This window comes from Balaenoptera physalus, assembly GCF_965194825.1.
Source record: "Balaenoptera physalus genome assembly, chromosome: 7".
Taxonomy (NCBI): domain Eukaryota; kingdom Metazoa; phylum Chordata; class Mammalia; order Artiodactyla; family Balaenopteridae; genus Balaenoptera; species Balaenoptera physalus.
In genome coordinates, this window is record NC_138886.1 from 117,488,076 (window position 1) to 117,514,020 (window position 25,945).

A 25,945-nucleotide genomic window follows, 5' to 3' on the forward strand; every position below is an offset into this window, starting at 1 on the left:
GTCCTTTACACTAGTTTTCTCACTTTCAGAGCTGCTATTGTGACTGGTCACCCAGGTACGACACAGGTATTTCTATCCATCTGCCCCACACCAAAGCCCTCCCTTATCCTGGGCAGGAAGGGCCCCCGGGGTCCTTTAGAACCTCACACTGATACCTGCAGGGAAGGGCCTGATCCTAAAATACATGAGAGGATCCAGCACTGAACACCTGGGTGATGCCCTCGTGAGAAATTCAGGAAGTGCCACTTGAGATGACGGGTCTATCAGTGGTGCTACCCCTTCATCCTTACAGACACGAAGTTCCCTGCAAGCTTGCCTGCCTGCTCCATAGTAAAGGAAGCGAAACAATAAATACAGGTGCGCTGCCCTGCCATGTGGGAAGCGCTCGCGTACCCAGCACTTGATGCCCAGACCGGTCCCTGCCTCGCCTCCCGTCTCCTCCACTCCGGCCATCCCGAGCCGTGTCGCCGGCGGCACCATTACCGACCCTCCTCCTCACTGTGGGAAGTTCCTCAGGCATCCCAGGCCCTGCCGGGACGTCCAGACCCCACGGCTTTCCTGTAACACTCTCCCTTCCACCAAACTGCTCTTCGGTAGGTCTGCGAACGCCTCATTGTACCGCGTCTGCGCACCTGCATGGGGGTCGGAGCCCTCTTCCCACTCTTGGTCCAGCCTCACCCTCCCTTCCAGGCCCCCGATTGCGCGGCCCCCAGCGCGCTCTGCTCACTCACAGGGGACCGGGGTGCTTCTGTCCTGGTGCCGCGCTTGGCGTGCGCTGTGTCACGTCGGGTGGGAGACGGTTCTCCACGGGCCTCTCCTGTGTCTGACATCTTGCAGGCGGAGACGCTTACACCTCTGTTCTGGAGGGACCGTCTTTACAAGGATGCTTACAAGTGGGCAGCCTGGAACCTCGGAGACGGAGGTTCCCTCGGGAGAAGGGGCGGCACCCTTACTTCCCATCGTACAAGGCTTGCCTGCCTTGAGCCCCAGGTTCCTCTCCTGTAATGACACCTGCTGCCGTGCAGTCGCCATGTGGCCACCCGAGTCACCCTGCGGGAACTGGGGAACTAGCACAAGAAAAGACTGGCGCTCAGACTACTGCTATAATTAAGTTCTTTATCTCTGACCCAGGGTCCTGTGTCTCCTGCCAGCACCCAGGACACTGGCGGGCTAGCTCCTCACTTACAAGTGGGGGAAAATCTCAGCCCTTTCACAGCTCTTGACAGGACCTTACTCTGGGAGTCTCATCTCCCCCAAATGAGAAAGTCAAGGGTGGAGACAGGAATCCTGTATTATATTTCCTAACACCTCTGATGTTTTCCCCTACACATTCTAGTACACAGTAAGGTTTTTTGATGATGATATAAATGATACTGATAATAAAGGCAAATAATCATAGCTCTTGAAGCTCCCTAGTTTGACTCAGTTTCCACCCATAATGATCTTTTCTGTTCTGCATGGCTCTGGGTCTCTCAAGCAATAGGGTCTTTTTTTAATTGCATGTGTGCAAGAGCGGATGGGCAAGGAGCAAGTGTGGGGAGCCTAGGGAACAAGATGAAGGGAACAGGTTCCATAACCAACCTGTGGCAGAGATTCCTAATTGCCACTCAATATTCATTCTCCCTTTGTTTTCCTTGTTAAAATAATCCCAATTATTGTTTTAGCTGAGAACACCACGGCTAGCTAAAATCATACATTTCTCAGTCTGCTTGGTAGCCAGATCTGGCATATCACAGAGTTCTAGCTGAGGAGACATAGTGGAAGTAGAAGAGAGCGTTCCCTCATTTTCACTCCTTTTTTCTTCCTACTGCCTGGATTGCAGATATAATTGTTGGCACTCCAGCAGCCATACTGGCCCACGAAGTGAATTTGGAAATAGAATTCATGCATAGTGAGTAACAAGATAGGAGGAGCCCCTGATACCACGAAGCCACCAAACCATCTGTGAACTGACTTCGTTTCATGAGAGAAAAAGAAACTTCTATTTTCTTTAAACCACTGTTATTTTGGATCTTCTAGCAACCTAATCCTAACTACTACACAAACTCAATTTTCACTGAGTGTGGAGTATACTATAAATCACACTTCCTAAGAAAGGTGCCATCCTATGTCCTTTTGACACTCAAAACATTGAAAAGTGAGGGCTACGATCAAATCACGTACATGTCTCCATGCAACCCAACAGCAAACCCATTTTAAACAACTGAATTCAGTTCTATTTTATGAAGAACTTAGTCTGACTCACACATGTGTGTAGTGTGTCTTAGGAATACTTACATAAACATATTTAGGAATGGCTTGTTTCAAATATTTTCTAACAGTTTGAACGTAAAGATTTTATTACCTAAAAAAAAAAATGTCATAGGTACTTTGAAAATGCTTCATAACTTCGCATGCCGCCAGCACAGCCCAATTCAGCCTGGGCCCGGCTTCCAACCTTGGCATCCTTCCTCTTGTACCCCAGTGATTTTAATCCCTTGGGCCAACCCCAAGCCAAGGCAAGAGATGCCCCAGCCCTACCAGCTCCACAGCCTGGGACCTTGGCTTCAGGTGACCATTGCTACCATCGGCTGCCTTATGCAAAATGTGATCCTTAATAACCCTTCTGTGGAATGTGGAGAGGGAGCACGGCGGGGCAATGCTAAAAGCACTCATGTTCTAGATTCTAGCCCCAGCTCCGTGGTGTACCAGTTGTGCTGCCGTCAGGAATGCACGGGCGTTCTGTCTCCATGTCCTCACCTGACAGAAAAGGAATGAAGCACTGTCTTGGAGGTTTCACAGAGCAATTCATGAGGAAGAGCTCTGTAACTAGAAGGGCCCCATCACGTCACAGACCATGAAGATGGGGACTTCTGACATTTAGAAATCCAATGGAAAAGGAACGAAACCATGGGCTTAGCCTACTGGGCATGTAGTAATTTTAGAAGGGTGTCAACCCCTATCATCTGTAACTTCTTGGATGTCTATCAACCCAAACCTATTAGGATCTTCTTTGGAGAGTCATCTCAGAGGAACTGTTTCCTTCTGACCTCTTGTCCAACATACACAGTGGAGGCTAAGGGTATTGTTTTAACTCATCAAACCAAATAAGGTTTATTAATATTGACCAGAGACTTATTAATACGTCTTTTGTTACCCAAACGTTATTGACCAGAGACGTTTCAATATTGATTTACATAACAAATCACCAGCCACAGGCGTTAGATTCTGCAAAAATCCCCTGGTCAATAAATGAGTTAATTAAAAGAATTTAGATATCGGTCTCAGAACAGCAAGATTTGCCTGGTACCTTCCGAAACACCAAGGGCAGATGGTGGCATTTCAATGTTCACCATTATAGCAGTGCTACTATTTACTATTTTAAAAGATCATCAGGGATACAGGCAAGGCTCATTATTTAGTCAGTGGTTTCTCAAACACCATGAGGAGAACCTGCTGTCTTCCTGGTGAAGTTCTCAGTCAGGACTGTAGAGAGAAGCCCACAGTTCTGAGATGGAGTGCAGAAGTCAGGTGCAGGGGGCTCTCTTGAGTTGGGCTAACTTGTCAACCTGCTCACCCCCGGTAGGTGGCCTACGTTTAGATCCCAGCTTTGCTATTCGCTTTCACGTAATCCTGGTCCCATAACCGAACTTCAGTTTCCTCATCTATAAAATGGGAATGACAGAACATACTAGATGCTTGTTACTTTCAATCCCATTCCTCCTACTTTCTCAAAAAACAAACAAACAAATAAACAAAAAAACAATATCTACAGGATCAGAGACTGTTGCTACATGCGCCGGAGCCTTGGGGACTCTGGGCCTCCCTCCCAGCGTCCCTTAGAGGGTCAAGAAGAGATGAAAGCTGATTCAGAGACGTTCCTTGGAGAAACAACTTCAAGACTTGTGTGGGATGGAACTCTACTGAATGACCTCAAACCAAAGGGGCAGAATTGTGAAGTAGACAAAGTCTGTGCTCAGTTCTCCTGCCTCCCAATTCCAGACCCGCTCTCCCTCCCGAGAAGATGTCTGTTCTTGGACACCAGTGTCCCTTAGCTGCTCATGGAGGCTCAAGTCGTCTTTGCCTCCCGGGGAAGTCCAGTGCCCAGGGTGGGTCTCAGGCACCACGCTCTCATCTCTCAGTCATCCTCATCAAAACTTCCTTATGCACCAGACTCTTCTCGAAGAAGGTCTGATAAGGCGATTCACTCAGTGGTTAAGGAGCTCATAAGATTCTTGGGGTTTCCCTGTTCAAGACAATTAGCAGTTCCTCCCATAGGAGATTTTAAGGCTAAGGCATCACCAAGAAGCCCTTTTATTCTCTTTCCTAAGCCCCATCTTGAACCCATGGGTAAAAAGATTTTTATTTGCCAAAGAGGCGAAGTAATAAGCAGTCACACAGTGCTGGCCATGGGCTGCGGCCACCAGCGCCGCCCGGGCCTGACCGAGCTGCTGCCCCCAGCAAGACGCCCGAGCAGGAAGGCTTTCTGAGCCCTGTCGCTGGCTTGTGAACCTATTATTAGGCTTCCAAGATGAGCCTTTAGGAATTTCTGGCCTTAAGAAAGGATTTTGAGAATAGGCTGGTGAGGTACCATTTTTTACGGCAATGAACTGTGTAAGTGCCCTCCTAGCCCACCGACGGGAGAGGCACACCTGAGCCCAGAGCACTGCCTCTGCCTTTCCCTGTCCTAAGACAGGCAACACCAAGAAAGGGGGGAAGTCCTTTCAGCCTCAAAGGTCTTTCCAGTTGAAAACGCTCAGTGCTGAAGTGGCAAAATAAAATCACCCATCGACAAAAGTGTCAAGGGACCCAGCCCACCTCAAAGGGCTTCTCCCCCGAGCCGGGGTGTAGGAAGGAGTCTGGCACCAGCCTGCCTGCCCTGTGCAGGCAGGGGAGACAGCAAGCAAGACCCAGGGAAAGTCGCTCAAGAATGGAGACCCTTGCGGGCCGCTGGAGCCGAGGGGCTGAGGCCAGAGCGGCCAGGTCGCTGCAGATGGAGACAAGATGTTCTGTGACACGCCAAGCTGTGCGCTGGGAGGCCCGCACACGAACCCCAGCCAGGCTCTCACGTCCGCTCTGTCCCCCTCCGCAGAAAGGCCTTATCATCTGTCACACACGGGTATTTTCAGCCACACTCGGCTGCAGGGATAAACACGGTGTCCACAGTAGCACCCTTGACTACAAAGGACAACTGTGACAGATGTCAGGGCCCTTTGAATTTGAAGATAGCCTTGTTAACTACTGCGGAGGCCGGACTTTCTGCTGTCAACAGAGCTTCTCAAGTTATTTACGCCCACGGCGACTTGCATTAGATCATCCCGCCCCCCACTTTTAGCTGCTTCCCTGCGACACGTCAGAATGAAAGCCAGCCTGCTGTCAGCAGTCACATGTCCCACATCGCCTGGACGACCACTGAAACGGGAGTTCCCACCGCGGGCTTGAGGCCTCTCCACGTTAGCCCGACTCTAACTCCCCGGGGGAACTTAATCAATGGCACAAAATGCTATCTCATCCTTCATTCTGGAAACTCTGAAAGCCTTCCAACAGAATAAATCACTCTGTGAGGCTCCTTAAACGCCCAGTCTCAACCATGCCTGCAAGGATTCTTGAAAAACCTGCACAAGGAGGCTATTGTATGCGTGTACAAATAGATGACACAATTCCAGGGTTTAATACTATCCGCCAAGTTAAACTACTGTGGAGCAGCTGTGCACATGTGAAATGATGCCTGGCACCACTGGAGATCCATAAATCAGCCCTGGCATACTTTCCTCCTATTAAGAGAGTCAAATAAGAAGAAAATCCACAAATTAAGATGTGTCTAGGACATGGAAGACATTGCCATTCCTCTCTGAATGCAAAAATAAATAAAAATTAGGCTTCATTTTCCTGGGGTTTCTTTCCGAGGGACACAAGTTTTCCAGCATGTGAAAACCTGGCAGAAAACCTTGTTCTGAGCAGGGTCATGTTGGGCTGGTCGGTTTGTCTTTCTGTATGTCACAGGCAAAACAGAAGTGATGAGCCAACCTGAGAGGCAGTTGTTCTTTACAAGGAGCAGACGGGGGCTTCCCTGGTGGCGCAGTGGTTAAGAATCCACCTGCCAATGCAGGGGACACGGGTTCGAGCCCCGGTTGGGGAAGATCCCACATGCCGTGGAGCAACTAAGCCCGTGTGCCACAACTACTGAGCCTGCACTCTAGAGCCTGCGAGCCACAGCTACTGAAGCCTGCGTGCCTACAGCCCGTGCTCCACAACAAGAGAAGCCACAACAATGAGAAGCCCGCGCACCGCAACGATCAGTAGCCCCCGCTCGCCGCAGCTAGAGAAAGCCCGCACGCAGCGATGAAGTCCCAAGGCAGCCAAAAATAAATAAACAAATAAATAAACAAATAAATGAATAAATAAGGAGTGGACAGATAAGCCAGGAACCCAACGCAGCCATAAATATATACATACATACATACATAAGAAATGGATGGATAAGCCAGGAACCCAAACTCTCCCAGGAAAATTATAACCAGGTTATACGTGTAGGGCCCTGCCTCTGTGCAGTTCATCCCTTTGTTCTGGCTTGTTCGTCTGTAGGACAACGACACACAGCAGAGGTCAGATGGCTGGGCCACTGGATGCCTCCATCCAGCCTTGGGTGAATGGCTTGGCTGGAGAAGCCAGGTCAGACTAAGACGAAGGGAAGTTGCATCATTATAAAGTTGGGTCACCAGTGGAGAGAGTGACCAACCACCTCAGTCAGCCTGCACCTGAGGGGGTTCCTGAGATGCATGAGTTTTGGTGCTAAAATGAGAAATATCCTTGGCAAACTGGGCAGAGTTTGTCACCCCAGTAAGAGACCGAGTTTTAGGCTATTTGGGAAAATTGAATCATCTATGAGTCTAAACAAGCTGATAACTCTCAGCTTCTCTTTAGCTGAGTGACGTCAACACAGACAATCCAGTCCCCAGCTACAGTGACTCCGCAGTGTCACAGATGTCCCAATTAACGTCAATGAATTGAACCTTTGCTTTGTGCTCAGCATGGCGCTGTGTACTGAGTAGGGATAAAAAGGCAAGTGCAAAGAATGAAATTAGAACACTCCCTAACACCATACACAAAAATAAACTCAAAATGGATTAAAGACCTAAATGTAAGGCCAGACACCATAAAACTCTTAGAGGAAAACATAGGCAGAACACTCTATGACATAAATCACTTCAAGATCCTTTTTGACCCACCTCCTAGAGAAATGGAAAGAAAAACAAAAAGAAACAAATGGGACCTAATGAAACTTAAAAGCTTTTGCACAGCAAAGAAAACCATAAACAAGATGAAAAGACAACCCTCAGAATGGGAGAAAATATTTGCAAATGAAGAAACTGACAAAGGACTAATCTCCCAAATTTACAAGCAGCTGATGCAGCTCAATATCAAAAAAAACAAACAACCCAATCCAAAAATGGGCAGAAGACCTAAATAGACATTTCTCTAAAGAAGATATACAGATTGCCAACAAACATATGAAAGGATGCTCAACATCACTAATCATTAGAGAAATGCAAATCAAAACTACAGTGAGGTATCACCTCACACCAGTCAGAATGGCCATCATCAAAAAGTCTACAAACAATAAATGCTGGAGAGGGTGTGGAGAAAAGGGAACCCTCTTGCACTGTTGGTGAGAATGTAAATTGATACAGCCACTATGGAGAACAGTATGGAGGTTCCTTAAAAAAGTAAGAATAGAACTACCATACGACCCAGCAATCCCACTACTGGGCATATACCCTGAGAAAACCATAATTGAAAAAGAGTCATGTACCACAGTGTTCACTGCAGCTCTATTTACAATAGCCAGGACATGGAAGCAACCTAAGTGTCCATCGACAGATGAATGGATAAAGAAGATGTGGCACATATATACAATGGAATATTACTCAGCCATTAAAAGAAACGAAATTGAGTTATTTGTAGTGAGGTGGATGGACCTAGAGTCTGTCATACAGAGTGAAGTAAGTCAGAAAGAGAAAAACAAATACCATATGCTAACACATATATATGGAATCTAAAGAAACAAAAATGGTTCTGAAGAACCTAGGGGCAGGACAGGAATAAAGACGCAGATGTAGAGAATGGACTTGAGGACATGGGGAGGGGGAAGGGTAAGCTGGGAAGAAGTGAGAGAGTGGCATGGACTTATATACACTACCAAAATAGGTAGCTAGTGGGAAGCAGCTGCATAGCACGGGGAGATCAGCTCGGTGCTTTGCAACCACCTAGAGGGGTGGGAGGGAGACGCAAGAGGGAAGAGATATGGGGATATATGTATATGTATAGCTGATTCACTTTGTTATAAAGCAGAAACTAACACACCATTGTAAAGCAATTATACTCCATTAAAGATGTTTAAAAAATTAAAATTAAAAATTAAAAATAAATAAAAATAAAAAGGAAAGTGCAATTAATTCCTCACTTTCTTTTAATTCGCCTTTACAGGGTACAGCCAAGTAAACCTATGCTAACTCCTAAAGCATCTCGGAATCCACAAAGAGACCTGCTTTTACATGGAGACTGAGGGCGCTTCTGGGCTCCACCCCTGCACATGACCCTACAGCCCTTCCCAGTGGCGCTGGAGGTCAGTGTCAACAAGCACACAAACCATTAGCTGAAGCTGGCTGAGGAGGGAGGAGAGAGAATGCTAAGCCTCGATAGAGACAGGAGATCCATTTCTTCCGTGGCTGACTGTTCACCGACAGTTCTTCCACAGGACCTCCAAAAAACGTCATTTGAATAAGCATATCGTCTCCTAAAGGAACTACCAGGAAGAAATACATTCATTTGATTTTGGAGTTTCTTTATTTAAAAATCTCACTGTCTTATAGTCAGGCGTATTAAATCCTTATACACAACTTATAAAAGGAATGATGTTCTTTTGGTGGCAGCCGCTGTCATATAAGGCAAACGTGTGCTCTGTGGTCGGTACTGAAATTTTATTCTTCCCGATTATAGAAGCAAAACTTTTTTATTGTAGAAAACTTGGAAATTTTATGAAAATAAAACTTGAATTACCTAAATTATGATTGTATAGTTTCATCCATTCCTTCTCTGTGCACATGTATTTTTTACATAGTTGGAGTCCCTGCGTGTCCACTTCAGTGTTCTGCTTTTTACCCCCTGACATCGTATTTCCCGTATTTTCATGTTTCATGAAGTATACTTCCAAGTCAGTGGTTCTGGACCCCTTTACACTCTTTAAATTTATCATGTGGACCCAAATATCCTTAAAATTCTCCTCAAAGAGTCTTGTGAAATGTTCCCTAAAAATCCCAGTCGATTCTGTGACCTGAGTGAGTGTTTACTATATTTCCTGCACTAAGACGTAGGAATTATGAAGATGTAAGACGAGAACTTCATGTGATACACACTCATGCGAATTTGAATTTGAAGCGACTCACTGTATTCTGTCCTAGTCATCAGTTATATGCACTGTAAAAACAACTTTCTAGAAACACGCCATGTATGTTTGACTCAACATGGCATTTTTTATCATTTTTGTAAAAAGTTGGACACTGGGCTCTTTATCAGAAATGCGGTATGAAGTATATAATTTTCCCCCAAGGAGAAGCTAGATTCGATTTACATCAATTTAACATCATTTTAAACATTTCAGGGGTAGAGCTGTATCAATTAATATGCTTTCTTGCAAACAAAAAGGCTAACTGGCTTACCCAAGAAGGACATCGATTAATCTGCATAGTTTGGAGACCAGAGCAGAGTGGGCTTGGGTGACAATGTCAGGGTCTCTCTCCTCTTTGTGCTCCTCTCAGCCTTGTCCTCCTTCCAGTGTTGGGCCATCCTCAGCCAGGGAGTACGATGCCTGCTCCCAACACAGCAAGGTCCAGAGGGAAATAAGGGACAAGGTCTTAGAATCAATCAAGGAAGCCTTTTCCAGAGGCCCGCACCAGATGTCCCCTCCTGTTTCCTGACCAGGATAAGGTCACACACACACATGCCTGCCTGGTCTGATCACTAATAAGGGAAATGGGATGACTGGCATTGACTTAGACCAGCAATCATCAAACTATTGCCAAGGACCGCTTCTGGCCCTCAGCCTGTTTTGTCAATAAAGTTTTATTGTAACACAGCCTTGCTCATTTACGTATGATTGTGTCTGGCTGCTTTCTCGCAGAGCAGAGCTGTTACAACAGAGACCACGTGGTTCACAAAGCCTAAATGTGTCCTGTCTGGCTGTCTTAGTTTGTTTGGGCTGCCTTTTTTTTTTTTTTAATTTATTTTTGGCTGCATTGCGTCTTTGTTGCTGCACGCAGGCTTTCTCTAGTTGTGGCGAGTGGGGGCTACACTTTGTTGCGGTGTGTGGGCTTCTCATTGTGGTGGCTTCTCTTGCTGTAGAGCACGGGCTCTAGGCGTGCAGGCTTCAGTAGTTGTGGCACGCAGGCTCAGTAGTTGCTGCACGCAGGCTCTAGAGCGCAGGCTTAGTAGTTGTGGCGCACAGGCTTAGTTGCTCCGTGGCATGTGGGATCTTCCCAGACCAGGGATCGAACCCGTGTGCCCTGCATTGGCAGGCGGATTCTTAACCACTGTGCCACCAGGGAAGTCCCTGGGCTGCTTTAATAAGATACCATAAACTGGGAGGCCTGTAAACAACAGACATCTCTTTCTCACAGTTCTAGAGGCTGCAGAGTCTGAGGTCAAGGCGCTGGCAGATTCAGTGTCTGGAGAGAGCCCATATCCTGGTTCAGAGAAGGCCACCTTTTGGCTGTGTGTCACGTGGAGAAGGGACAAGGGAGCCCTCTGAGGGGGCCCCAGTGCCCCTTCTGAGGGCTCTGCCCTCATGACCCAGTCACCTCCCAGAGTTCTCACCTCCAAATACCATCACTTGGACATCAAGTTTCAACATCTGAATTTTGGGGAGACACAAACATTCAAACCAAACACACTGGCCTTTTACAGAAAATGTTTGCTGACCTCTCATATAGAGAATGCTCAGGGTGGGATAGATGGAGACAGATCACCCACAATGACTGTTGCAAGTCAGTGTGGCCCTAAAAACAAACTCTGTCCTCGAAATGCAGAGAGGAAGCTAACGGCGTATCATCACACGGCATGGATCATATAAACTATGCATGAAGGTTAAAGCAGAAACAGAGACACAGACGTAGAGAACAAATGTATGGACACCAAGGGGGAAGGGGAGGTGGGATGAATTGGGAGATTGGGATTGACATATACACACTACCATGTATAAAATAGATAACTAATGAGAACCTGCTGTATAGCACAGGGAACTCTATTCAATGCTCCACAGTGACCTACATGGGAAGGAAATCTAAAAAGGAGGGGATATATGTATACATATAGCTCATTCACTTTGCTGTACAGCAGAAACACAACATTGTAAAGCAACTATACTCCAATAAAAATTAATTAAAAAAGAAAGTAATGTGAGAATTCAGAGGAGAAAGTCCTCAATAGAGGCAAGGCAAAAGCATCACCCCAGGACATGAATTCTCCCCTAGACGTCTGGAGACGAGACACAGACGCTGCTCTCTCCAGCCTCCCTGCATCTGGGGGCTCACTCTCCAAAGACAGGTGACCAGCACGTGCAGGTTGGTCTGGACGCTGGCACCACGGGCTGTAACAGGACGGTCCCCTGGCCCTCCTCATGTCTTCTCAGCCTTAATCATTCCAGGATGATTCTAGATAAAAATGTGGAATTTCACCATTGTTGTCCAACCCTGTATCAACAAGTCCTGTATCATTTCCCTCCTGTTCTGTGGTAATTCTCTCTTGTTCTCGACTATTAGGATGCCTTCTACGGGGTCTGAAAAGCACTCATCGTAAGAGGTAATATTAGAAGCCTCACTCCAGTCAAGAGGATTTACACTGAAAGAGATTAGAAAATCCTTGAGCTGAACGAGAAAGGAATCTGCAGGTGCTTCTCGTTAGCCTCAGAACTAGCACTCTCGGTAGTTCCCTAACCTGAGACTTCAAATGTGCACTGTGGTGCACCAAGCATCGGGCTGAAAGATGCATATTGAAGGGGTCCAAGAATACGGAGCAACAGCCTTCAAACCCCTGTCCCGTCTGCCCTCTAGCACTCCTCAGAACACTCAGTCTGAAGCGGAGGTGACGACTTCAGATTCCTCATGAGTTTCACAAGGTGAAAACTAGATGGGAAGCAGCCGTTGATTAAAAACAAGGAGAGGATGCCAAACTCTTTGGTTTTGAGTGAGTGAGTGAGTGAGTGAGTGAGTGAGTGTGTGTGTGTGTGTGTGTGTGGGTGTGTGTGTGTTTTCTTCCGGGTATCTTACATAGTAAACCATTGGAAGGTTATTCAAGAACAGGACTGCATGATCTGGGAAGCTAGTGTAACGTTTGCTTCTTTTCTAAAGTAAGTGGGCAGAGGGCCTACAAGTAGAAAGAAGACGGTGAGGAGAGCCGGAGTTGATGTTAACACAAAAGACAGCTGCCTTTCGTGTCTTCCTGGACTCGCAGAAGGAATCCCTTATCGTTTACTGAGCGATAAACGTTCCCGGCGAATCTGGGTGTGGGAGCAGAAGAGGGGGAGGAGAGAGGCAGCAGCAGGCTGGGGCACCAACTCATCACACAGTCTTTGGACATGCTAAGATGAGTGAGGCAGTTAAAACCAACACATGGGATGTGCCCGCTACTGCATACAGAACAGAAAGCCAGCAAGGACCTACTGCACAGCACAGGGGGGTACAGTCAACACCCTGCAATAAGCTATAACGGAAAAGAACCTGAAAAGTTATATATATGTAATATATTTGTATTATTATACATATATATGTATCACTGAACCACTTTGCTGTACACCTGAAACTAACACATTGTAAATTAACTACACTTCAGTTTTAAAGAAATGGTCATTAAAAGGAAAAAGACAAACAAACAAACAAAAAACCAACACATGGCACGCTGGGGAGGAAACTGCCAAAGAGTGATTCATGAGGATCCAAGCCTAGGAGCAGCTCGGCCTCCATGTGCAGCCTGTGAAGGTGGCGGTTCCGCCCGGCACCAGGTGTCCTGTGCGCCCTGGCACGCGGCCTGGGGCGCACACGCACCATTGCACAGATGCACGCAGGGCTTCAAGCACTCCCAGCACACACACGCGAATACTTCATGTACGTCTGTGGGCTGCATACAGGTTGAGAAAAAAAGAATGCATAGAGGAGGATTGTTTTGCTTCGGTGTGTACGTGAACGTTGATGGAACTTAGTAAAATACAGAGCGTTTACGAGCGAGATGGATGGCTGTCTGGGGACTCGTTTCCCACCCTCCCGGCTGGGCTGCAGTGCCGGGCTGCGGTGACAGCACCGGGTAAGGAAGGGACGAACAATAGGTCCTGTGAGTTGGCGGTGCTGGGACTGCCCTGCCTGAGTGGGAGGTCCGAGCATCCGTCTCCAGCGGCACATAATTCAGAGGGGAGTGAGGGATTCCTGCGGCGTGTGGAAATAGCAAAGGGGTAAAATGAGAGGGAATCATGAAAGTGCACTCGAATCACCCAACATGCTGAGGATTGTTCATATCGACAGATTCCACTACTGCGAAGCCACACACCTGGTGAGTTTCCGGATCACATCCAGGACCCGCTCTTCCGCACTAAGTCCCCACCAACATCACCCACGCTGGGCGGCACAGGGGACCGGCCGGCTCAGCTGGAAGACAAGCAGCCTCTTCATCCCTTTAAAAAATTAGTTTGTTTGAATTTTTGAAATTATAACATACTTAAATCAGCGGGGCTGGTGGCTTCAGCTGCAACCCCAGGTCAGGGCTGCCTCTTTTCTCTGCCTTCCCTCGGTCCGTGACACCCACCGTGTAAAGGGAACCGCTGCACCCAACTCCCACCTTCACGTGATCCTTATTTTTCTTGATTTTAACAGATCTGGTGTCCTTTCCTCTGGCTGTGAGCAGAATGTTCCTGACTTCCTCAATGCTGCAACAGGCGGCCAGGAGGCAGCAGGAAGAGGGGACACCCTTCTGCACTCTTTTCATAAACGGTGGTTGTTTGTTTGCGTGTTGGTTTGCTTTTCATACTGAGGCTCTCCTCTGCTCTGTATTTCATTTCGAAGTCACAAAGCAAGAAAACTGACCCGGCTACAGGTAAATGAGACGCTTTCTTGCTGCTGACCCTGGCTATGTTCTTTCCTTTATTTCCTTTTCCAGGGACTTGATAAGCTCCTGGCAGGATCTACGGACATTTGGGGCTGTTTCTTAAAGGAGCCAGACGCCCGGTCATTCTTAGGATCCCACAACTGGGAAAAGCTCAGCGCTGATGGGGGAAAGGCCCAGGGATCAGGGAATCCCAGCTTCCTGGCAGAGGCGGTGTTGCCATGGAAACTGAGCTGCCACAGCTGCCTGGGCTCTGACATCCATGATTGGCTCTGGCAGGGGGTGGAGATGATCAAAAGCCCTTCAAAAGCCAGTCTCCGAGGGGAGCTCCACTGCCTTCTGTCTCCTCCAGCTGCCCCCGCCAGGATAGAGAATGTCAGCTCTGCTCCTTGCTCAGACCTTTAGTGGAAAAAAACCCAAAAGACTGAATTCTGGATCTAAGTATTAAAAAAAAAAAAATAGAAAATTTAAAATTCTATATATATAATAATGGATCCTAAACCTATTGATTATCAGAACCCCTTGTTCACATGAGGTTTCAAAAAATACCAGTTCTGGGGCCCCAAACTGGGAGAGTCTGAATCCTGGTCATAGGGTCAGTTTCTGCACTCTGTATTTTTAATCCTTCCCCAGATGATTCTAATGATCATCCGTATTTGAGAACTAGAACTTAGTTTAGTTTTTTTTGTTTTGTTTTGTTTGTTATTTATTTACTTTTGGCTGCGTTGGGTCTTCGTTGCTGTGTGTGGGCTTTCTCTAGTTGTGGTGAGCGGGGGTTACTCTTCGTTGCGGTGCGTGGGCTTCTCATTGCGGTGGCTTCTCTTGTTGTGGAACACGGGCTCTAGGCACGCGGGCTTCAGTAGTTGTGGCTCACGGGCTCTAGAGCACAGGCTCAGTAGTTGTGGCGCACGGGCTTAGTTGCTCCGCGGCATGTGGGATCTTCCTGGACCAGGGATTGAACCTGTGTCCCCTGCATTGGCAGGTGGATTCTTATCCTTTGCGCCACCAGGGAAGCCCTAGTTTATCTTTAAAAACCAAATATTTAAAAATGTATCTTTGGAGGTCCCATTTGGAAGGTACTGCTTGTGTTTTACTCCCAAGTCCAACCCTCTACTAAGTGTCTTCTTCCACTGTCTTGGAATGACTAATCCGCGGTTTACAGGTTTGGCAAATACAGTCATGCAAAAAGAGACATTTCATTCCACTTTTACTAAAATTGCTGAGTAACTTAAGAGATGAGAAAGCAATTCATAATTCTATTTTAATAGCACCCCAGAATGTCTCCTCCTATCTCAAGGCATGCTGTGAAATCTCCTAGATTAAATTCATTTGAGTTCACTTAAACTTGTAAGATTTGGAAAACCCTGCTTTAGATTCAAGGAAAGAATTCCAGGAGTTTCCTCCCTGCCCCCTCTACCCATACTCCCACCTTCCTTCTGTCTCCAAAGACACTCCTCTGCAGAGGAGGCTCTCATGTGCATTCTTTTTCCATCGAGATCCAGTCAGGAAGACAGACACCACACTAGGTATTTCAACAGAGGGGATTTGATACAGGAAGTCTGTTACAGACGTCAGAAGACGAAAAAAGCAAAACAGGACACTAGGATACAGAGATAGGTAGGAAGCAGCTTCCACTCTTGGGGAAGAGTTGGAGTCACCGGACCTGGAAGTTGACTGAAGGCCACACAGGACTGGGACCCAGGTCTCAGGGTAGGGCCCAGCTGAGCCACTGCTAGCGGAATGCGGCGAACCCTGCAGCCCCGTCCCCACAAGTACAAACGCCCCCCATGTCCCCTGCCCCTTGTATGTGGAAAAGCTCCAGTCTCCCAGGCCTCCCTGAGTCACAAAAGCGTAGGCTCAAGTAGTTAATGATTAGGACAACAGAGGCACAGACTCAGTGTCTGACGGGCATTCCTGAGCTGTTTTACAGATACTGTAACTGCCACCAGAGGGCACGACACAAGCTGCTCCATCCTGAGCAGCACTGAATCTGTGGCTAGCACAATTCCAAGAACTGGCCTCAAGAGAATGGGATTAATATTATTGCTCATAGTAATCTGTGCCTTTGTGACATCAGAATAATTATAGCTTGCTCTGCCCGTACATGTAAACGGGCAACTAAAATTGTCAACAAAGAGATGCTACAGACCCATGTTGACATCTTCCACTCTGAGAAGGCGCCCAATGTCAGCATGAAGCAGTTACAGAAGATGGACATTCGCCCCTAATCCCACAGAAATGGGATGATGTTTAACAGTGGGGAATTGAAAGCAGCTCTTTTGCCCCTTTCCTGTTTACTCATTTCTGTCCCTCTTTAACCTTAAAAACCAAATTATAGGAATGAGATCACTAACCAATAGAAACTACATCCTGACTTATGCTCTCCTGAATGCACACCATGATTTGCCTGACCTGTTGATTCTCTTCCTAGATAAAAAGAAGAAGGAACAATGAAGCAGTTAAAGAATGACTAACTGTCTACCCCCAGTAGCCCCCTTAGCAATTCTGCTGGCAGATCACTCGGACAAGATGACACCTGAAGAGAGAGTCAGCCAGTCTGCACACAATGGAGATGCAGGACCCAACCTCCTGCCTTGATGATTCCCTGAGATTCTCCTCCTCCCCACATTTTTCCCTTTAAAGACTGTCATGGCTGAGCAGAATCTTCAGAGGTGGTCTCTGGACACGAGTCCACCTTCTCCCCAGATTGCCAGCTTTTCTGATTAAAGCACCTTTCCCCTCTACTGACACTTGCGTCTCCAATGATTGGCTTTTGAGCAGTGAGCAGCCGAACCTGAGTTCAGTAACACTGGTACCTCAGGAGGTGGGAGGAGAGGCCTCTTGGACCTGGGGCTCTGACTCCCTGGGACCACTGCTACCTCAGATGGATTGCAGTGAGGTTCTGGGACCATGGAGAGAGGCTGAAGACAGCCAACAGCCACTGCTGCCCGGTGAAGAGCCATTGATAGGCTGACACCCAGAAGCAGCAAACAAAAGGGAAGAAGGAAAACCCCTCTCCCTTCGGCTGACCAGTCTCCCTCTTGGGTGCATCAGTAGGAAGCCAGCTGACCAGCACAAAGGATGGTCTCCAGAGTCTTGGCCCCTGTGTCACAAAACAGAGTAGAGAAGGGAAGGTCTGGAGCGGGGCGGGGGGCGGGGGGGGGCGGCAGTGTCTTGGTCAAGCACAGCATCAGATGAACCTTTGGGTCAAGAGAGTAGGGAAAATTGCATTGGCAGAAACCAGGTTAAAAGCTTTTGTTTCTGCGGCTGCTTTTTTTTTTTTTTACTTTTTTTTTGGCTGCACCCTACAGCATGTGGGATCTTAGTGCCCTGACCAGGGATTGAACCTGCGTCCCCTGCATTGGAAGCGTGGAGTCTTAACCACTGGACCTCCAGGGAAGTCCCTGTTGGTGCTTTTCTGATGGTCGAATAAATTTGGGAAAACCAATGCCATTAGCCTATTGAAGGCTCTGAGAAGTCCTACAGTAGAGGATCCTGCTTTACTTTGTTAATTATTTCTCAAATTTATTTAGTATGAATTCCTTATTTGTTCGGATATAATATTCCTCAGAGCATGCAAACTGTGCTGTAAATGCCATTCTAAAAAAGGCACTACCTAAGCCCAAACCGCTTTCTTATCTGTTAGCCTCTGGAGCTGGAAAAAAGTAACATATACAAGTGAAATAGGAAGAAAAACAGAATTCTATCTGCAAAGTACTGAGTCTAACTATTTCACTTTCATGGTTCCTCTTATCTGTAGAGGGGACATCCCCCCTGCCCTTCACCACGCTGTGAGGAAAAGCATTCCTCACTCAACCTCCAGAAGAATCACTAACCATGAGCCATAACAAAGACCACCAGCCTCGACATAATCTGAGAGAAACGGGGACGTGTTCCATGGAACTGCACAGAACATCACAGAGAGACCTGGGTGCCCACTGCCCTTAAACACACAGAGTAGCTTGACAATTACCCCATGGGGCGAAGGGCAGCTCCACTTTTATTCAAGGAGGTAAAAGGCAACTCCACTCTCTACCTTTCCATCACTTTTAGGACTCTGATTATTTCGACCTCCTCCATCCCTGCCTCAGGCTGGAAGAGGCATCTGATTTAACACCCGACACAGGCTGACCCAGAAACAGAGGGTGCAGGACAGCAAAACTCTCTGTGGCAGATGCAGACGTCGGGGTTGAGAGGTTGTCTGCAAAGGCAGATGCTGAGAGAAAAGGAGCAACCAGGACGGAGAGAGGGGGAGGGGAGGGGGAAGACGGAAAAGGGGGAAAGGGGAGGAGGGGGAGGGGAGGAGGGTGGAAGGAAGGAAGAAAAAACAGCTGCTTGATGATTTTCTAGACCCCCTGGAAACTGGCTCTAAATTATCCCTGTTCAACTAGAATGTTTCCAACTCGTAGACATATCCCACACACACATCAAGTTATGCTAATCTGGCTTTTACCTTTGAGCTGGATTTCATTCATGAAGACAGCTCTTTCCTCTCTGGAAATCTGGAAATTTCTTACGCAAAAGCAGTTTGAATTGATTTTACTTATTTAACTGTATCCTATTTATTCCATTCTGTACCCTAAAAACAGGTACCAAAAATTCCAAACACTTAAATGTGGATGCAAGTAGCTATCACATGACTTCAGCCTATTTCTTTTCATCATGACTTGCTATCTACAGACCCGACGTGGCACTAGATTCATACTAAAACATTCCGGCCCGATTCTAGTTCTGAGAAACGTTTCTGTCCCATTCATCTGGAAGCTGATCAGTCGAGACAGAGTCTCTGGTAGCTTTGTGTCCAACACCCACATAACAAAGGACAGAAGTTCCTGGGGCAGAGGCAGGAGAAACCAAGCCCAGTTAAATATGTATAGTTCCAGGGATTAGAATCTCCTATTAACACCCTAGCAGACACAGTCTCTTTCTGAAATTAGATTTCTTTCAGCAGATCTGGCCTTACTTCACAGTCAAAACAACACTTCTGAATACCCCCCAAGCTAGTTCCCAACCACAGCCTCCTTTGAAGGTGACCTATGAAGGTTGCTTCCACTTGTACGCTTTTGCCTGAAGGAACAGCACCTTGTCCACCTCCTAAATTCGCTGGCTTTGTCTTGTTTCTCGTTCGTTTGATTCTCACTCTTTCTACCCTTTTGGAATTAATCAGTTTGCTTTCCAAACTTGACTTCAGCTGGAATACAGATTTAGATTTCCCTTTGCTCAGTGGCCCATGACTGAAGGCCAGCAGTGGCTCTTGTTCCCAAGTTTAGTTCTGCTCACTGAACCCTAGCATGTGCAGAGGATGGTCTGAAAATAAGAGTGCCCTCCTGCCCATAAGCGGAACTCTGGCCCTGAGTTACTTCATAAGTAAAATGACCTATGGGACAGCGTACCAGTTAACCCCTTTGTAGGCTTGAAAAACTACTCCTTGTAAATATTTTAGCAACGTTTGCTTTTTCTCTTTAACAATTTTAAATGTACTTAAAATATTTTTCCTGAAGTTCTTAAGGTCTAATTATACAGGTTGTTATTGCTGATGATTCTGGACTGTTTCTTTCATGTATTTTGTAATTTAGAATTGCAAGTTCATTTTGGTGAGACTATCTATAGGAATTCTGTGTAGGGCTGAAAATACACCTTTCTAGAGAAGGCTTTTAATAACTTTTATTGAAGACTCTAGGATTGTTATCGGCCTGAGACTGCATTTCAAACTATTTTGTTAGGGAATCTAGGCTCTCCAGACAGTCCAAATCCAAACCTTAAACCCGAGGGAGGGCAACCTGAAGCTGACCTTGCACAAATCTTCTTTTCACTTTGCCTAAGAAGGTATTTTCAGTGTAACTCTATATGGGATCATAAGTGGTTATCAAGCAAGTTCATATTCAAAAGTGACTACATACACAAAGAAATCTTGACAAAAAATAAGAACGAAATGTTCAAAGTATAAATACATGAAAAACAACACAGGACTTTCATTGCTAGCAACAGTGCTGATTAGATAATCTGAAAACCCTCTTACTACAAATCACTTAGAGGTACTGGACAAAAATATAAAAAGTATGCTTTTAAGTGCTAATAGGAAATTAAGGGAAATACTACAGAAACTGATATTTTGACTATTCTGGGTTTATTTTTTTTTTTTTGCCAGTTTAACAATGGGTTTGAGTTTTAATGTCTATGAAAGTACAGGAGGCAAATTTTGGGGTCCACGAGGGGCAGAAATATGGACCTAACGCCCTCAAATAAAGAACACTTGAATTACTATACATCTGTGAAAGGGGAGAACTGAAAACATTTATCCCCTCCCAAAGTAAGACTTAAAGGAAGCTCTTCTGTTTAGCCTGACCTATGGGGGAAAGGAGATGGGAAGTAAAACCCTGAGAATCTGCAAACACATGAGAGCCTCAGGCTGCATTACCCTATGCAAATCTCATATGCTGGATAGAAGATTCATAAGGCCTTACGATTTTCAAATACTATTAACAATGCAATTTCTATCATAATTTTATAGATCTTCTTAGGAGTGGTATTACTTAATCTCTCTTGGGCATCTATTTTACTGATTACCAATACAGAGAGCATTTGGATACAGCCTAAATCCTTTCTTCTGCAAATCAAACATATTTCCTCTTGTTCTTTTTTTTAAAATTTATTTATTTAAATTTATTTATTTTTGGCTGTGTTGGGTCTTCGTTGCTGCACGCGGGCTTACTCTAGTTGTGGCGAGCAGGGGTTACTCTTCGTTGTGGTGCGCGGGTTTCTCATTGTGGTGGCTTCTCTTGCTGTGGAGCACAGGCTCTCAGGCGCACGGGCTTCAGTATTTGTAGCACATGGACTCAGTAGTTGTGGCTCGCAGGCTCAGTAGTTGTGGTGCACGGGCTTAGCTGCTCTGCAGCATGTGGGATCTTCCCGGCCCAGGGCTTGAACCCGTGTCCCCTGCATTGGCAGGCGGATTCTTAACCACTGTGCCACCAGGGAAGCCCCCTCTTGTTCTATTCTTAATGGAGGCCAGACTTCTTAAATAATCACCCTTCTTCATGGTACTGAAGACCCAACCTCCCTGCCACACATTCCACTGCATTGTCTTAGTAACCCAGCCGCACAGAGGGTATCCTGGAGGGAAATGTCCAAGATCAAATGGGGTGTCTTTCTTCACGAACTAACAAATGAAATTCTCTCCTTTCTAGTTTTATTAGCAGTGAGAATCTCTCTTCAAAGAATACATTGAAATGAAAGGTGCCACAGAAAATGCACCACTTTTAAATCCCACAGAGGCTTGAAACTTGCTTTAGTAAACATTTTCCAAGTAATGCTGTTTGTAGAATAATTACAGTCTGACTTTTTCTGTCATCAGAATTGAGTGACTGGTTCTCTGGTGACTATTTTTTTGCTCTAAAAAACACAATGATTCTGACCGTTTCTGACAGATTGTATTGTTCAAGGGTAAACTTTGATTCTGTCTCTCTCTGACTCTGTTTTCAAAGTGAAGTAAAATGGAGTGTTAATTCAACATGTGTCAGTCTGGACAGTTAAATCCTATCACCTCTATTCACCATCTATCTTATGTCCCTGCTCTTTCTCTCCCCTCTACCCCAAACACATACAGAAACATAAAGTCCTTTATTCTCAATATTTGATTCTTCTTTTTATATAAATTTATTTATTTATTTTTGGCCGCGTTGGGTCTTTGCTGCTGCGTGAGGGCTTTCTCTAGTTGTGGCGAGCAGGGGCTACTCTTCGTTGCGGTGCGCTAGCTTCTCACTGCGGAGGCTTCTCTTGTTGCAGAGCACGGGCTCTATGTGCGTGGGCTCAGTAGTTGTGATTCACAGGCTCTAGAGCGCAGGGTCAGTAGTTGTGGCTCACAAGCTTAGTTGCTCCATGGTATGTGGGATCTTCCCGGACCAGGGCTCGTACCTGTGTCTCCTGCATTGGCAGGCGGATTCTTAACCACTGCACTACCAGGGAAGTCCTCAATATTTGATTCTTATGTCTAACATTTTCCAGATACTTACACATTCTCCCCACCTAGACCTTCTATATATGTGTCCATTAATCCCAGAGAGTAACTGTGTATTCATAAGATCATTACAAAACAAAACACAGAACTGCTAATAATAACTATAAAAGCTGCTATTTCTTAAGTATTTCTTATAATCCAGAGTTTCTGTTAGGTGCCTCATATAAGTTACCATATTCCATTCTTTTGGCAACCTGTTATGAGTCGAATTTTGCTCCCCCCAAAAGATACATTGGAGCCCAGACTCACAGTACCTCAAAGTGGGACCTTATTTGGAGATAAAGTCTTTACAAAGGTAATTAGGTCAAGGTGATGTATCAGGGAAGACCCTCATCCAAGATGACTGGTCTCCTTATTAACAAAAAGGGAAATTTGGACACAGAGACACACACAGGAAGAATGCCATGTGAATATAAAGACAGCTGTCTACTATCTGAGGACAGAGACCTGGAGCAAACCCTTCCCTCACAGCCTCAGGAGGAACCAGCCCTGCCAACACCTTGATTCCAAACTTCCAGCCTCCAGACTGTGAGGCAACTCATTTCTGTTGTTTAAGGCACCCAGTTTGTGGTACTTTGTTACAGCAGCCCTAGAAAACTAATGCACAACCTTACAATTTAAGTCTTATTCTCTTTTTACTATAAAGGAGGACACTGCATCATAGGAGGATTAAAGCCCTTACCCAGAGTCCTACAGGCAGTAGTGGTAGGGCTGTCAGGCAACACAGAGCTGTTTTGTTCCAAAGCCCGCGTGCTTGCTGCTATAACGTGCTGCCTCCACACCTACGTTTGCACATGGGCTTCCTGGACATACCTAGAATTGTACAATCAAGGAATTTTTATACTGTTTATTCCAAGGAGAGCTTTTTGAAGACTCACTTCCCCATGTTTTGGGAGTGAGTTATCAGAGAAAGCTCGAGAGTGAGGTAGAGCCAGTGACCTGGTTTGGGAGAAGCAAGGATATATAAACAATACATCATTTTCAAATATAAGTACCTCTCATGCAATATTTGGGACATGCTTACAATAAATTTTTTCCCATTGTTTATCTGAAATTCAAGTTTCACTGGGATTTCTGTAATTCTACTTGCTAAGTCTGGCAATTAAAAGTTCTTCCCCAGGAGAACTTTTGGTTTGGGGTCTCAGCCCCTGATGGCATGGGAGTGATGGCATGGGAGTGATGGCATAGAAGTGGCAGCAGAGGTGTCAATACCTAGGCCTGCTCTACGTGTAACGTTCTTGAATTGTCTGGGAAATGCTTGAGAATGCTCAATAAATACCGCCTATTATTATTATAGCCACTGGGAAACACCCTCTTAGGTCCCAGGAGAAGATGCAGGGGTGGGGAGGGGAAGGCAGAAGGCAACAAGAGAAGAGATATTCTTATTATTCCAGGGGTGGACTGGCACTGGAGGGCTTACACAGTAAGATAAAAGATTGGTGAGACATGTTGGTTTAAGGAATGAATGCCGCAAATCCAGCCTTTTTGCGCATCTCATTGGTCTTGGGCCAATGGAAAGAAAGAGCACAGAGAGCTAAGATCACAAAGGACTAAGGCCTGGAGACACAGTGGCCACCATACTTACTCCTTAGGGGAAGTAGGAGAGATTCAGTAGATGTGTGAGAGACACAGAAATGGATGTCTTTTAAATTAAGTGGAGTGAAGTAGTATGACTGCAATGGAAAACTACTGGGAAGCCAGCTACCAATTAAAACAACCAGAAAATTCCTTGCTGCTGAATGAAACTCAAGAAAAACATACTGTGATCTTTTTGAACAGCTTATGCCTTCTGAGTTTCTGGCTAAACCCTCCTAATGAGTAATGAGAAATCTTTTGGAAAATGGAAAGAATGCTCCAGGACCAAAAAAAGTTAAGTCAAAGTGTTGGTCATGAAATTGGCAACTCACTGATAACTCCTTTTTTTTTTTTTTTCTTTAAAATATACTTCTACTTCTGGGTTTACTTATTGTTACAGAACCATGCAAGTATTTCCACAGCAGCAAATTTTTGTCAGTTCAGGAGTCATGAAGTGTATATGTAATTTTCTTTCTGATGATTGGCACAGGAATGTGGAAAATGGGCAGAAACAGAAGATGACTGACAATTTCTACAGCAGCTTGTCTGCTTTGTGAAATCAAAGTGAGGAGCCGCACACATTTCTTAGGCTCAGTGTGTATAGAAAATGGCCTTGGGTATGATGGTCCAGAAGCCTGGCTCTGTATCAGCTGCTCCTTAGGGCGCTCTGTGCCCGTCGTGTGCACCCTGATCTCCTGACATATCCCAAGTTTACGTTACTAAGGAGGCGGTAGGTTAGTAGAAGAAGCAGCTAAGAATATTTGTCATTTTTCAGAGACATGTTGACACAAAATGGAGATACCTATTTGTAGTAGAGTGAACTGTTACCCTGTAAACTCTTTATATCACTGTTTTGCCTTCCTGAGAAAAAGATACAATTTTTATCTTGTTAAGAAATGAGACATATAACCAAATAGCTAAATGATTACAGTATGAAACACCACCAAGCACAGCTAAATAAGCCGTTCATGGTGTCCTCCGATGCCTAAAGTTTTTGTGATCTGCTCAAGTTTTACCCTAAAGCCTCCCCTAATTTGAACTAATTGTGTGTGAAGTTCCCATCAGCATGATTACAGCCACAGCAAAATATTATAAGGAAAATGTTACCAAAAGAGAAATAAAGAGAATTACACTATGTGAAAGCATTTATTCACATTAAAGGGGAATACAAATATAAGGTTTTCTTGTTAATAATTCGAATTAAATTTCAAATTTATATAATTTCCCCAGATTGCCTAAAATTTAACTTTTTTAGCAAAATTTTTTTCATCAACTATACAAGTTAATGTGCTAAATTGATCAGGGAACTGAAACGGTTAAGCAACTCTTCTTGGGAACTTTATTTCATTTCAATTAAAAAAGTATGCATGGGTCCAGCTGGATTACTGATCTCCAAGAAAACGATCTGGACATCTAGACCATATGGGAACTTAGATTTGCACATTCTGGATCAAGTCTTACCTTTGTATTACATCTTCAAAGGACTTTCACCAGGCAACAATGTTGAGTAAATCAAGTTTGTGACTATCAAGTATATTATTAAAAATATTTAAAAATTAATGAAATCAATTTTAAAGTGCACAATTAGTACTTTAATAACTCAGATGATTTTTTCTTTCCAACCAACCTAATGTCATGAGGTTCATGGTAGCTTCCCCTTAACTTTTTGTAAAGTAAACCATGATCACTCAGGGCTTCTTGACAGTAGCTAAAACCAACATCAGCACAAAGGTGAAATGTGATCCTCTGAGCCTGCTCTGTATAAAACAGGGTAAATTCTGACCCTACACAGATAATCTGGACTTCAGATAATCTCTGACAGGTAATTTTTAATTGATTGTACAGAGTTGTAATTGTGATAAGTGGATTTAACTTTCAAAATAGAAAATGAAAAGCCAAGATATTGATAAATAATGATCTGTGTCATATACGGTGACATTTATGATGAAACCTTATCAATTCGAGTCATTAGGTAAAGCAAAATGTCAATTTTCTTGTCACTTTTCAAATGGTTTTCAACATCAGATACTTGGAACCATAATACAGAACCCTCCTATATAGAAGTCAACTGTTTAACAATTTAGAATTGCTGTTTTCCTTCATTATCCCTACAACAATTCTCCTTCCTTTTGACCTTTTTATTTCTAAAGATGTGTCCTTTGATGGTGATAAATGGAATGGGATGAAATTCAAATGAACACTTATACTCATGGCAATTCTGGCAAAAGT

General features: G+C 45.2%; 1 protein-coding gene and 1 long non-coding RNA gene across 9 annotated transcripts in view; one reads left to right on the plus strand and one right to left on the minus strand.

The window, feature by feature from the left end:
• The window catches only part of LOC309664075 (uncharacterized protein), a 106,104-nt gene extending 83,289 nt beyond the window's left edge, over positions 1 to 22,815 (plus strand). Inside the window, exons 6-7 of one of the 8 annotated variants that reach the window (XR_014265564.1) lie at positions 293 to 593; positions 8,467 to 9,649. Coding sequence is in view for 6 of the 8 variants with exons in the window: in XM_082469072.1 (XP_082325198.1) it covers positions 13,896 to 14,104 (209 nt within the window). In the remaining 2 variants the exon portion in view is untranslated. Of the gene's footprint in view, positions 1 to 29; positions 56 to 292; positions 7,772 to 8,466; positions 9,650 to 13,895; positions 14,116 to 16,555 lie in introns of those variants that run through there. The other 7 variants (XR_014265565.1, XM_082469072.1, XM_082469074.1 and 4 more) reach the window with 7 other exon arrangements.
• LOC309664086 overlaps positions 1 to 25,945 on the minus strand; it is an 85,607-nt gene that overhangs the window by 8,151 nt on the left and 51,511 nt on the right. The gene's annotated exons all lie outside the window — the stretch shown is intronic.